The sequence below is a fragment of the Malaya genurostris genome, chromosome 2, assembly GCF_030247185.1.
Source record: "Malaya genurostris strain Urasoe2022 chromosome 2, Malgen_1.1, whole genome shotgun sequence".
NCBI classification, from domain to species: Eukaryota; Metazoa; Arthropoda; class Insecta; order Diptera; family Culicidae; genus Malaya; species Malaya genurostris.
This window is the reverse complement of record NC_080571.1, coordinates 186,913,815-186,927,314: the sequence shown is the minus strand read 5'-3', so window position 1 is coordinate 186,927,314 and position 13,500 is coordinate 186,913,815. Positions and strand designations below refer to the sequence as shown.

Here is a 13,500-nt window from a genome sequence, read left to right as displayed (position 1 = left end):
CAAAGCAAAATGCTCCAAATTTCATGTTACTTCTTAAATTAATCTATCAAACAGAGATAACAGAGCTCACTATAACTAATGGTTCTCGTATATGAAATGATTAATGGATTTGAGATGAATGGAGGTACCGTTACCCAATTTCTATCTCTTCTAATGATCGATCGTTAGTCCTGAGCTGAAACGGTGGCCTTTATTACCATTCTTGCATGCACTTACTCTTACATTTCACTCACACATCATCTCACCCATCAGGTCCCAAACGATACATCTTCACAACACAAACTGGATGAACATCGTTTGACAGCTATTATTATTCCGTTCTATTTTACAATATTCTATCTCATAGCACAGTAATCCATTGTACACAAACCACCAATAAACGTCAAATATGGACTCGATTCACCGTTCACCTGTTGTCATCGTGTGAAACCCAATTGGGATACGTTCACTCCACTTAACTTCTACTTCACACTGGTTATAGGAACCGGTAGTATGAAAATAAAACATAAAAAGAGCTCAGTTAAGCCCTACCGACCCCTCCAACCCCGGATGTTGGAGCGTAATGCAATCAACATCTTATTCACTCACAATCGAAAGGTATCACCATATACGGTTTGATACAGCGCATACATACATACATGTATAAATATATACAGGCACCAAGGCATACTGACGTACACACATGTATACATACATATACACACATGTGTAAATTCTAATAGATAAATTCTAATCGATTTTAACTAAATTCATTGTGCCAATAGTCATTTCATTAATAGAGTCACCATATTATTCTACCGATTACTCGACTTTCAATAAATTAATTGTGATGAAATCAAATACAAAATCTTTGCTTCATCTCTGATAAGCAATACCGCATAAAAGTAGTTCAGAAAATGTACACTCAAAAAAATCCACACGTTAACCTTATGTGAAAAAACACGTAGATTCCAAAAATGGCTTTGTCATCGGAGTTTACGTGATCTTCTTAACAACCAGCGGATCATGATTGAACATGAAATGAACCATATGTCAGAATTATTGCTGTTGTCACATATATTTTATGTGTCACGCACTTACTTGAATTCATTCTGTCATGTTCATTTTGTGCTCGCAATATGGCGTCAGTTGAAAAAACCTAGATCATACAATATAGGACAAATCCCTTTCAACCCTTCTAAGGTATTTATCACAGTGATTTTAGGGTGAACAAAATACGGAACTGGAACACAAAAACTGCTCCAAAAATACAAAACTGAAAAACAATTCAATTTTGTTTTTTTCTACAGCGGAGTTCAAAAGGCAAAACCTCTAGATTGTGTTCCAGCACATCAATCACATCTTGAACTACTAGTTCCAGCTGAATGCATTCCTTAAAGGGAACAATGTTTGCTTCAGTTTAGCTGCTTCGGAGAAAGGATTTAGAACAATGCATTCTGTATTTTTGATATTTTTCACCAGTGATTCAACAGAAACGAATTTAAAAAGTAAAATTTTCAGAATATCTGCGTGCGAACAAAATTTATCGCAATGTTATGTCCAACAGACTATGTAATCTATGAGTTTTTAATACCAATATAAATTATTAAGATTCAATTTAGAACTTTTTAGTAACAATTACATGAAAATAATGTGACTATTAAGTAAAATTCTGGTAAAAAGTAAATTCAGATGAAATAAATTTTACAGCACAATTTAAATGAGCTTTGTATAAATTTCACAAAAGTATTCTATAGAATCTACGAAAAAAGTTACGTAGATATGACGTGATACAAATGTGGACTAAGAGTTCATGAGTTCATTCTGTGCTATCTATACTTCACATAAGTATTACAAGAAAAGTTCTATGGATAAAAATCACATACGTTTTCACGTAGCATTGAAGTGAGGATTTTTCTGAGTGTACGATATCGCTGTTATAGCGACGCGAAATACTCCTAACCTCATCTCACTCTCGAAGTCAATCTATCGAACAGACACAATAGATCTCGCTCTAACCAATGGTTTTCATATATGAAATGACTAATGGATTTGAGATGAATAGAGGTGCCGTCACCCATTCTCTATCTCTTTTATTGGTCGATCGTTAGTCCTGAGCTGAAACGGTGGCCTTTATTACCGTTCTTGCATTCCACTTCACTTATACTTCACTCACATATCACCTCATCCATCAGATCCCACACGAGCACACACTACCTCACAGAATAAATGTCAAAGATGAACTTAATTCACCATTCAACTATTCTGTTATCGTGTGAAACCTGACTGGGGTACGTTCATTTCGCTTAATTTCCACTTCACATCGGTAATAAGGGCCGGTAGTATGAAAATGAAACATAAAAAAGAGCTCAGTTAAGCCCTACTGGCCTCTCCAACCCCGGATGTTGGAGCGTATTGCAATCAACATCTTATTCAAATCGTTTCATGCCTCACTCAATTAACTCAATAATTAAACTAAAAGTTATAACACATATTTATATTAAATTGTAACAATAGTTAATCGTATCTGATGATGTTTGCAATACCGTCAAGCCCATCAACCACGGAGGGGGAAGCTCACCCCTCGGCATTAATTAATATTTATAAATCATGCATCCGATCCATCTTGGAGTATGGTTCAATTTTTATGAGCAATATTCCGACAAGAGAAGCCATTAAGCTGGATCGTGTGCAGTGGGCATGCATTCGAATATGCCTTGGATCTACAAAGACTACTCACACTTGATCACTGGAGGTCATGGCAGGTCTGACTCCACTAACCTTACGTCGTGAGTCAACGGTAATGCGTTTCGTCAACAAGCGTATCTCTTTAAGGCCTTGGTATGATCGTTTTGCCTCGCAGCTGAGTAGCCAAGAAAGCAATACTACAGCCATAAACCCCGCAATTTCGCAATTCCATGAATACCAACCTGTACGGAATATCTTACCAAATCTTCCATGCTTTATGTTCGGTCCGGAAGTTAGACTACTATCAAACACTATCTAACTCAAGACGAAGGACTGAAAGCAGCAGAAATTGTTAAAAAAAGACTGGAGGAAAATTATTTTCACGCAAAAATATTTGCGACGGGCGGGTCTAAGGACGCTGATAATGTTGCATATGCTGTAGTTAATAACGTCAATCGTCCCACCATAGCTACCAAACTGCCTTCTACAATCTCAGTATACATGGCGGAATTACTTGCCATACGCAAAGCTGTACAACAAATTGTTTCCATGGAACCTGCATGGTATGTCATCATAACGAACAGTTTAAGCAGTATACTACCAAACTGCCTTCTACAATCTCAGTATACATGGCGGAATTACTTGCCATACGCAAAGCTGTACAGCAAATTGTTTCCATGGAACCTGCATGGTATGTCATCATAACGAACAGTTTAAGCAGTATAATGAGCCTTTCTGGTACTAAATTGGATCCTACGTTACCAGTTGCATGGTATGATATTAAACGAGAAGTCGGCAGTTTAAAATCCAGAGGAGGAGAAATATCTTTCCTTTGGGTTCCATCACATGAGGAAATCTTATTAAATGAGCTTGCTGAACAAGCAGCCAAGTCAGCCTTGGGAAATGGCGCCAGAGAAGAAGACTATCGTATTACTAGCTTTGACATAACATTCCCCTATAGACTACGCACTAAAGAAAAATGGCAGACAATGTGGACCGAGGGTAGTAAAGGACGTTTTTGCTACGATATTCTGCCCAAGATATCGATAAAATCGTGGTTTGAGCATCTTAATCTTACAAGAAGACAGATAGTGATTCTTTGCAAACTAATAAGCAACCATTCGCGACTATTGGCTCATCTGTGTCGCAATGGTATAGTCGACGATGCTATGTGTTCCTGCGGTTCCGCAATTGCAGACCCAAATCACATACTGTTTAACTGTATGGATTTTGTGGAGCAACGAGAAAAGATGCTGCGAGTTTTATGTAGAAAACAGATTCCACCGGAAATTCAACTGATACTGAAGTCAAACGATATAGAAGTCTCATTAATTGTAACTGAATTTATTATAAAGTGCAATATTGACATGTAATCTACACTATCACAGTATTCCCACTTGGCAGGGCTATGTAATAAAAGTTAAGCCAAAAGAAAAAAAACATGTAATGTAGAATATTAACTATATATTAATAAATTTAAAAAGTCATGAATTAAAATTCGCGAAAACAGTAAGTTTATATGTGCATTTTTAATGCTGAACTTCAAAACCAGTCATTTGACCGGTCATGGTATGCTTAGTGTTAACATACCTCATATCCTTACCAAAAAATGAACTATTCTACTAGTTAGACATAGCTAATTGTAGGGATGTCGATTTCATGTTACCTGATCTTGCGAATCTGTTGCGATGTCTGGAAGTTCTGTACAGTCAACTTTTAAATTAATTTCTTCCTGGCTGTTTTTAAGCACGACACTGTCGTTTGCCGTCTCAGACTTTTGCATTTCCTGATCAGCTGCGTTACTGATGCCTTCTACAATATTGATAAATTTAAAATGTTTTTTTTCTTGTTCCAATGTATTTTTAACGGTATTGCTGGCTGTTGGAAGCAAGTCTTTATGATCTAAGAGATCATAAATTTCACTAACTATATTATTGTTTTCAATTGTAATTCCATGTAAATCATCATCTGTTTTTTTATCACAGTCAATATAATTCCATTCTTCTTCTTCTTCTTCTTCTTCTCCGGATTCTTCAGGAACATGGATAAGGTCACAATCGATAGTGGTGGGACCTAAAACATACAAATTGATTCAATTACAAAAAATACAAACATGAAAAAGTATAGAATGTGTAGAAGAAACGAACGTAATTTTTGTTTATGAAACAATAAGTAAAGTATAATTTTCGGCTTAGCAGTCTGCTTATTTAATAAAAACAAATCATGTTCGATTTGCATCATCTTCATCTTCATCTGCTGTATATACAAAAACCTGTTTTAATCCACCTAGTGGTGTAATGATGGCTTTCTCATGTATAATATTGTGGTAATCTATTCAAAAAATTTCTCTTCGATTTGTGAAAGAAACCAAGAGATTGTTTGTGCATAACATACATAATAAAACAGTGCTTTGATTGCGTAGGTCATCCTTAAGAAAACGAAGTGGGTTCACTATTATATGCACTTCCGGTACCGGAACCCGAGAACCTGCATAATCAAAGTCGGTTCGTACGGCCACCAACTAACATTACATTCAAACTCTGCTACTGCGCACTCTAAATTACGATTTAAATGTTCATTGTATTCGAGAATATGCAGTAATTTTTGGTAGGACCTAAGACCTTTCAATTGACCATAAGATTGGGAATAACGGTTTAGAGTACAGTTTATAACAATTTTTACGGTTTTTGTTCCGCCAGTTTAAGTGACGGTGTACAATATTGAACACACTTTACCCTATAACTCCGGAACCGGAAGTCGGATCCGGATGAAATTCAGGAATTCCGTATGGGACCGGAAGACATTTCATTTGAATCTAAGTTTGTGGAAATCGGTCACACCATCGTTGAGAAAAGTGAGTGAGATCCATTTTGTTATATATGACCACTATTTTCGGTACTTCCGGAACCGGATACCCGGAACCAGGATAGCCGGAATCGATTTGTTTAGTTGCCTACTGATAATGACTATCGATTTGTGTAGTTTTGAGACCAGTTTAGAAATTGTTTACATTTTTGTCGTGAATACGACTTAATTTACTATGGGGTGCCTTTTCAAAATTAGCCATATGGATGAATGGGCAGAACTTAATCGCGAATATCTCGACTTGTATTAACGGTAGCAACATAATTCTTTCACCATTTCATCAAAAATATGATCAGGAATTTAGGATAATATTTTGAACAGTGTAAGATAACCTCAAACAACTCAAAAATTAGGTTTTCTCAAACTTTGAAAACAACGCGGAAAACTCTTTACTTTTGCTTGGCTTTTTCACACAAGGACGACGATTTTGAGGTAGTCAGGCACATATCTTCAACTGAACGTTATAAAAGGAAAACCGTGGTTAAAAATCGATCATTTTGTCTTGTGCGTTGGATGGAAGCAGACGTCATGGGACCAGCAGCTTCGGACAGTGCGCCTCCTGCGTGGTTAAAAACCTCAAACGGCTCAGGTCGTGCTCTCATTTGGACTTCAGCCGTCAGGTGGAGCAGTCGTCAATGAAAGCAGACCTTTTGCGTAGTATAAAGCCTCAAACGCTTAGGTCGTGCTCTCATTTGGACTTCAGTCGTCAATGAAAACAGACCTTTTGCGTGGTATAAAGCCTCAAACGCTCAGGTCGTGATTTCATGTGGACTTCGATCGTCGAGAGCAGCAGTCACTAGCAAGGGTGGCAAAAACTCGCTCATAAGATTTGATTTTTTCTATTCATCAGCTCACCACATGATTTACGATGCAATCCGAAAAATGATGGTAAAGATGAAAATCATCGCTGATTTAAACAAACACACTCACCTATGCAGAGCACCGCTGACATCAAATTATGATGGTATTGATGGTTCTCAGTTTTGATTTCATAGCATTTAACTCTCATTCCTAGTTTTAAAAAGTGGGTACTGAGTTTGGCATCACCGTGCCGAGCTACACCGGTGAGTGTATGCTTAAACCACAGAGCTGCCAACACAACCCAGATTTTCGGTTTTGTTTTTGCTGGTACTCAAAACGAACACGAGCATAAATGTACGAAAACAAATGTCGAACCGTAGTATGATGTATACCATAATCGATTGAATTTCATGTCTCAAGCTAAACACAACTGGATACTGAACCGAATGCGTTTTCCAGTATACGAGAACATGTCCAGAGAAATGGATTGAAATGGCATCGATTCGAACATTAGCCGCCCATGGCAACTCTGGTGGGTGGGGAATACAAGCGAGACAGTGTCATAAGAATCTGATTCAATGTGTTGATGTACAAACACATCAAATCTCAACTCACAAATCGTCTCTCAGTAGGTTCTAATATTTGATGTGCACTCAGCGCTCATCTGCTGATTGCTTGACACTACGATGTTGAGACGATGTTTTCTCTAAACAAATGGTTACCCAGTTACTCAACTCGTTCAGCGATGCTTTTGAAACCGATTTGCAGGTGAGTTGAACTCGGTGATGATGAAGTACTGAGTTGATTATTGCCAGCCCTGGTCACTAGTAATGAAAGCAGACCTTTAGCGTTGTACAAAACCTCAAACGCTCAGGTCGTAGTGCCAATTTACCTTCGAAGAAGATCGATTACATCATCCTGTTGGTGGTCGTTTGCATTGGAGCAAAATACAACGGGAAATGGACAACAATGTGGAACATTATGCAAAATCAGCCATTCTAATGGCTTTAAATGTTACCTAAAGAACTATGAAGATTGCTTCTTTGTAAATCAAAAATTAAAAGTAGTAGTGCAGTGCAAATCTAAGATAATATGATCAGTTTTTTTGCAATTTTCACAGTTCTAAATTCGCAACAGTGTTAAAAATCGTTTATATCCAATCAGTGTTTAATATCTTAGAGAATTATACAATTTGGCTCTTCACGCACGCCTTCATAAAAGGTTCTTTCCAAAACCACCAATATTTTATCACAAAGAACTATACTGGTTATTTTGTAATATTTGTGTGTCAGAATGATTGACGTAACTAATCTGTACTGTAGTTTGGGTGTATCGTTTCAAATTCTAGTAGTGTAAAAGGGCAAAACTTGCACAATTCACACTATCGATCAACTAATTGATATTCGGAAGTTGTTTAGTTGCCTACTGATAATGACTATCGATTTGTGTTGTTTTGAGACCAGTTTAGAAAATATTTTACGTTTTTTGTTTCGCCGGTTTAAGTGACGGTGTACAATATTGAACACACTTTACCCTATAACTCCGGAACCGGAAGTCGGATCCGGATGAATTTTAGGAAGTCCGCATGGGACCGGAAGACCTTTCATTTGAATCTAAGTTTGTGGAAATCGGTCAAGCCATTGCTGAGAAAAGTGAGTGAGATATATTTTTATATATATGACCACTATTTCCGGTACTTCCGGAACCGGATACCGGGAACCAGGATAGCCGGAATCGGTTTGTTTAGTTGCCTACTGATAATGACTATCGATTTGTGTAGTTTTGAAACCAGTTTAGAATTTTTTTTACGTTTTATGTTTCGCCGGTTTAAGTGACGGTGTACAATATTGAACACACTTTACCCTATAACTCCGGAACCGGAAGTCTGATCCGGATGAAATTCAGGAATTCCTTATGGGACCGGATCATCATTTTAATCTAAGTTTGTGGAAAACGGTCAAACCTTCGCTGAGAAAAGTGAGTGAGATCCATTTTGGTATATATGACCACTATTTCCGGTACTTCCGGAACCGGATACCGGGAACCAGGATAGCTGGAATCGGTTTGTTTAGTTGCCTACTGATAATGACTATCGATTTGTGTAGTTTTGAGACCAGTTTAGAAATTTTTTTACGTTTTTTGTTTCGTCGGTTTAAGTGACGGTGTACAATATTGAACACACTTTACCCTATAACTCCGGAACCGGAAGTCGGATCCGGATGAAATTCTTATTCACATACAACAATTTCGTTAGCTTGCTTCAAAGAATCGACTACAACGCGGATCTTGTCTTTATAAACTTTTACTATCTCTTTGGTAGCGGACAATCGAAATGCTAAGTCTCTAGATATCTGGAATTAATTTAATGGCTTCAATTTGCGCCGAAAGCAGACTATCCATGGGCCCACAGAAGTTTCATTGTACAACTTCGTTCTAAATAAATTATGAATTAAGCTTAAATTAGTCTCAACTGAATTATACAACACGACAATATATTTAGATTTGAAATAAAGTAAAAGCACTACCTGTTAGACGCTTTCTGCTATCTCCGTTGCTCTGGCGTCGTGGTCTTCGATGAGCTTGGTGTGCTACCTGTAGCTGGCCTTAAATACAGCGCTATAGCTCTTGTTGGCGATTTAATGCGATGCTTCTAGTGTAGCACCACGCGATAATTGATGTCTCTTCATGTCCACCGAAACCGGTACTGTACACCATACAAACTGATACCTCGTGGATGTCTCTGTGGCTTTGCGCTGATGCGCCCTAGCACCTCTGTGCCTTAGAAGCTCTGTGCCTTTGCACCCCTTCGTCGCCGCACCGCCATGTTTCAGCATTTCTATGCGTTCGCACCTCTGTGTCTCTTCACCTCTGTGCGTATGCCTTTTTGCCTTTCTCATATAGAAAGGTTATACAATCACTGCAAAAATCGACTTTTAAACCGAGGCCCGGAGGGCCGAATGTCATACACCATTCAACATACCAAATGTCTGTGTGTGTCAAATATTGTCACTCACTTTTCTCGGAGATGGCATAACCCATTTTTACCAGCTTAGATTCAACTGAAAGGTCTCACGGTCCCATACAAAGTTCCTGAGTGTCATTTGGATCGGACTTCTGCTTCCGGAATTACAGAGTGATATGCACCAAAAATGTGAAATTAATGCCACTTAATTTCCTCAAGATGGTTGAAGTGCTTTTCATAAACTTAATTTCAAATTAAAGGTGTAATGGACCCATACAAAGTTCCGGAGTTTCATATGTATCCAATTTCCGGTTCAGAAATTACAGGGTGATTGAAAAAGCTTTCTCACAAGAGCAATCTTGCTTGGGAGTTCTCCTAGATATTGAAGGTGCCTTTGATAACGTGTCTTTCAACTCAATTCTTCAATTCAATCTTCATTTCAAGTATCATAAATTGGATACACGCAATGCTTAGCAATCGACTTCTTTGTTCATCGCTCCGGCAAGCAGAGATTAGAAAGCTGAGTGTCTGTGGGTGTCCTCAAGGTGGTGCACTATTCCCACTTTTATGGAACCTAGTCGCTGATGGTTTGTTAAGGAAACTTAATAACCTTGGATTTCCGACTTATGGTTTTGCCGACGATTATCATATATTGATGACCGGTATAAGCATTACCACTCTTTTTGATTTAATGCAGCAACTCCTGCGATCTGTTGAGCAATGGTGTTGTCAGGTTGGATTATCTGTAAATCCGGGCAAAACATCAATGGTGCTTTTCACCATTCCTTTTAGGATAATCACAGGAGCTTGTCCGTTACAGTTCTTCGGTTCAGAGGTGACTGTGGTTGATCAAGTTAAATACGTTGGAGTTATTCTCGATTCAAAACTGAATTGGTCTGCTCACATTGATTTCAGGATTAAAAGAGCTTGCATGGCTTTCGGCCAATGCAGACGAGCCAGATTAAACCACTACATGTGTTACTAAAACAAAAAGCATTATCTTGTGCATACCGTCTTAGGGTAACAGGGCTTTGGAACAGTAACCCTTTAGATTATGCTACTAGCCACACTCGATTGTGGTCTCAAATGGTTCCCTGGGATGAGTATTTACTCGCTCCTAGTGACCTAACTCTCACATGCAGTTTTCCTTTAAAACATTCAATGTGAGCTATCCTCTTCATGAGGAATGGTTGTATGGTTGTTTGGAACGACAACTTGATGAACACATAGTTTGTTATACGAACGGTTCTCTGTTGAATGGTCGTGCTGGTGCTGGTGTCTACTGTCGTGAAATTAGACTAGAGCAGTCTCATTCACTTGGTAGATACTGTACTCTGTTCCAAGCAGAAATCTACACGATTCTGTGTGGAATACAATCGGCACTTCAGCAGAGAATCTGTGGTAAACGAATTTATTTTTGTTCCGACAGTCAGGCAGCCTTAAAATCACTCAGTTCGCCTTAAAATCACTCACGGTCGAGTCTAGTGATCGCATGTCGAACTCAAATTGAAGACCTCAGCAATTCAAATGCTGCTTACTTCTTATGGGTACCCGGCCATTCTGGTATTACTGGAAATGAATGGGCTGATGAGATGGCTAGAGCTGGTGCAACGAATAGTTTCGTTGGTCCTGAAACAGTTTTACCACTTCAGGATTCAAGTTTGCAAGCTGCGCCAGTAGCTGGCATGTTTGGATGCAGCCCAAGAACGAATCTTGTGCTTTATCCAACTAACACTGAGCGACAAAAATATTTTTACCAGATTTGAATCTGAAAATGTCAAAGTGTCTACTGCATTTTTCCAAGCATCATTGCAGTATTCTGGTCAGAGCTGTGACTGGACATTGCAAACTCAATTATCACATGACTACTACTCAACGTGCTGAATATTGTTCGTGTGATTTGTGTGAATGGGATTATGGTACTTCATATCATCTGATATGTAACTGTCCCGCATTGACGCAATTACGTATCCGGGTTTTTGGTTCTCCATACATGGTTGAGTCTGTGTATGCGGAGCTAAATTTGAAGGATATTCTCTCGTTTCTCACTCAATGTGGTAAGGAACTATAGTCAGGAGGGTTCATCGTTCTTCCTGGAGTAAATGAATCCTTTCTGTATTCACTTTAAATAACGGGTGGCAACTAAAATTTTGGATTTTTTTCGAGGCTTGTATGCTTAAAAACAAACGAGCTCAGAGAGAAAGAAGAGTGTGTACGTGTTAGTTCTCTCTCTCTCTCCTCTTTCTGCTAGTATTTTCTGTTTTGTTTATGCTTGCTCAGTTTTGCTCAAAATGCCGTCGAAACAAGAAGTATTTCGCGAGCGCGTTGTACAGTTCTACGAACTGCACAGAAATCTCGGCAAAAAGTATACGGTACAACATTTTAAAAGCGAAAATGTTGCTTCATCGACTCTTTACTATATCCTAAGATCCCCAATAACTGCTCGCAAGAAAGTTAGTGGAAGACCAGCCAAAATTATAGACGCAAAATGACTTCGTTCTCTTTCTTTCTTTTTATTTAGTTAGTTAGTTCAAATTTTTTAGATTTTTTATTTTTTTTACGTATTACGAAGATTGTATTTTCTTTTTTTTTTTGTTTATATATATTATTGTGAGACGTATTAAGTTACTATGTTCGGTATGATGATGATCGGTATGATTGCAGTCTACAATCGTTTGAGCCTCGCGCGCGAAGCAGGTAGTGACTATTTGGAAAGCGAACAGGACCGGCCGAAGAGCTCTTGACCTTGATCGCAAGGTTTGATTAATAATTTAAGGAATAGATTCGGGAAACTAATTGGGATCGACAGTTGTTGATGGAATTGGGCTTGGCTCTGCTCATCCGCAGTCTCGTTACTCCATCGTAGCTGATGTGTGTAGCGATGAACTGGTCCGGCGGGAAGGGCCAGGTGAATTACTGTCTGATACTGGTAAAGATATCGGGTTCGATTCCTGATGTGATCAAGGATCTTCCCGGGTTGGAAATTTTCTTGATTAACCCTGGATAGTAAATTCGAAATATTTGAATGTTCTTTTGAAGAAGAATCAATACCTGCTAGATTAATCAGATCGTTTTCTTTTGTTTACTGGTTAAGATATGTGCAAAAATATTTATTATCATTTAGATAACTCGTTCTGCTCACACCTTTGTAGGGGTATGAGGCGGGACCATCATCATCATCATCATCATCTCGTGCCTTCAACAACAAGGATGCACTGAGGCAACGGGATGCCTCAAGAAAGTTCAACTGTTCTCACCAGTACATCTGGAAAACATTGAGAAAAGTCGGAATAAAGTGCCGGAAGAAGATACGAGCCCCGGAATATACTGACGCACAGATTTCAACACTGAAGTCCCAATGCCGCTGGTTGATCAAAAATTATTCCGGAAAAGGTTTTGTTTTGTACGACGAAAGTTATTTCCCTCTTTCGAAGACGTAGATTCCCGGAAACGATCGATACTATTCAATGGATAGTTCTATTGCACCTCCGAACTTGAAATATAAGTTTAAACAGAAGTTCGAACAGAAGGTGATGTTGTATATTGCCATTTCCGAGAAAGGTATTTCTAAGCCATGGTTCAAACCCTCTGGTTTACAATCAATCAAGATGTGTACCAGAACGAATGTTTGAAGAAAATTTTGATCCCGTTTCTTCAAAAACATCATGCTGATGGACAATACGTGTTTAGGCCGGACAAAACTCCATCGCATTACGCTAAAAAACACAATCGTTCCTGAATATCCATTCGATCCCATTTTTACCCAAAAACCACAACACGACAAATCAGCCTCAGTGTCGCTCAATCGATGATTTCTTCGGGGTTTTGAGCTCCTTGGTGTACAAAAATATCTGGAGAGCCACGAATTGCAAACAGATGATTGGTAGAATCAATAGATGCATTCGCAAAGTTGACATGAAGGCCGTACAACGCCCCTGTTCCAAACCCTGATCAAACGGAAGCTTCGCCGAACATCCGATTACGGACCGTTTTGAAATGTTCACTAATTTTTTTTCAACAGTGGACAATCTATCATTAATTCCAATAAATCAGATCTTCTTCATATATGTTTGTCTTTTTTCGACAGCTTGAGAAAGAAAATCCAAAATTTTAGTTACCACCCGTTAGGGTTTAGCAGATTGTTTGGCATTCTTTATGGGGTACCGAATTTACTTCTGATTGTACATACTGCGAATCGATCTGCA

General features: G+C 38.6%; 1 protein-coding gene across 6 annotated transcripts in view; it reads right to left on the bottom strand.

Moving 5' to 3' along the window:
• LOC131432714 (uncharacterized) overlaps positions 1 to 13,500 on the bottom strand; it is a 757,541-nt gene that overhangs the window by 220,870 nt on the left and 523,171 nt on the right. For all 6 annotated transcript variants that reach the window (XM_058599176.1, XM_058599179.1, XM_058599174.1 and 3 more), the window contains one exon: positions 4,334 to 4,740. In XM_058599176.1, coding sequence (XP_058455159.1) covers positions 4,334 to 4,740 — 407 coding nt within the window. The remainder of the gene's footprint in view (positions 1 to 4,333; positions 4,741 to 13,500) is intronic.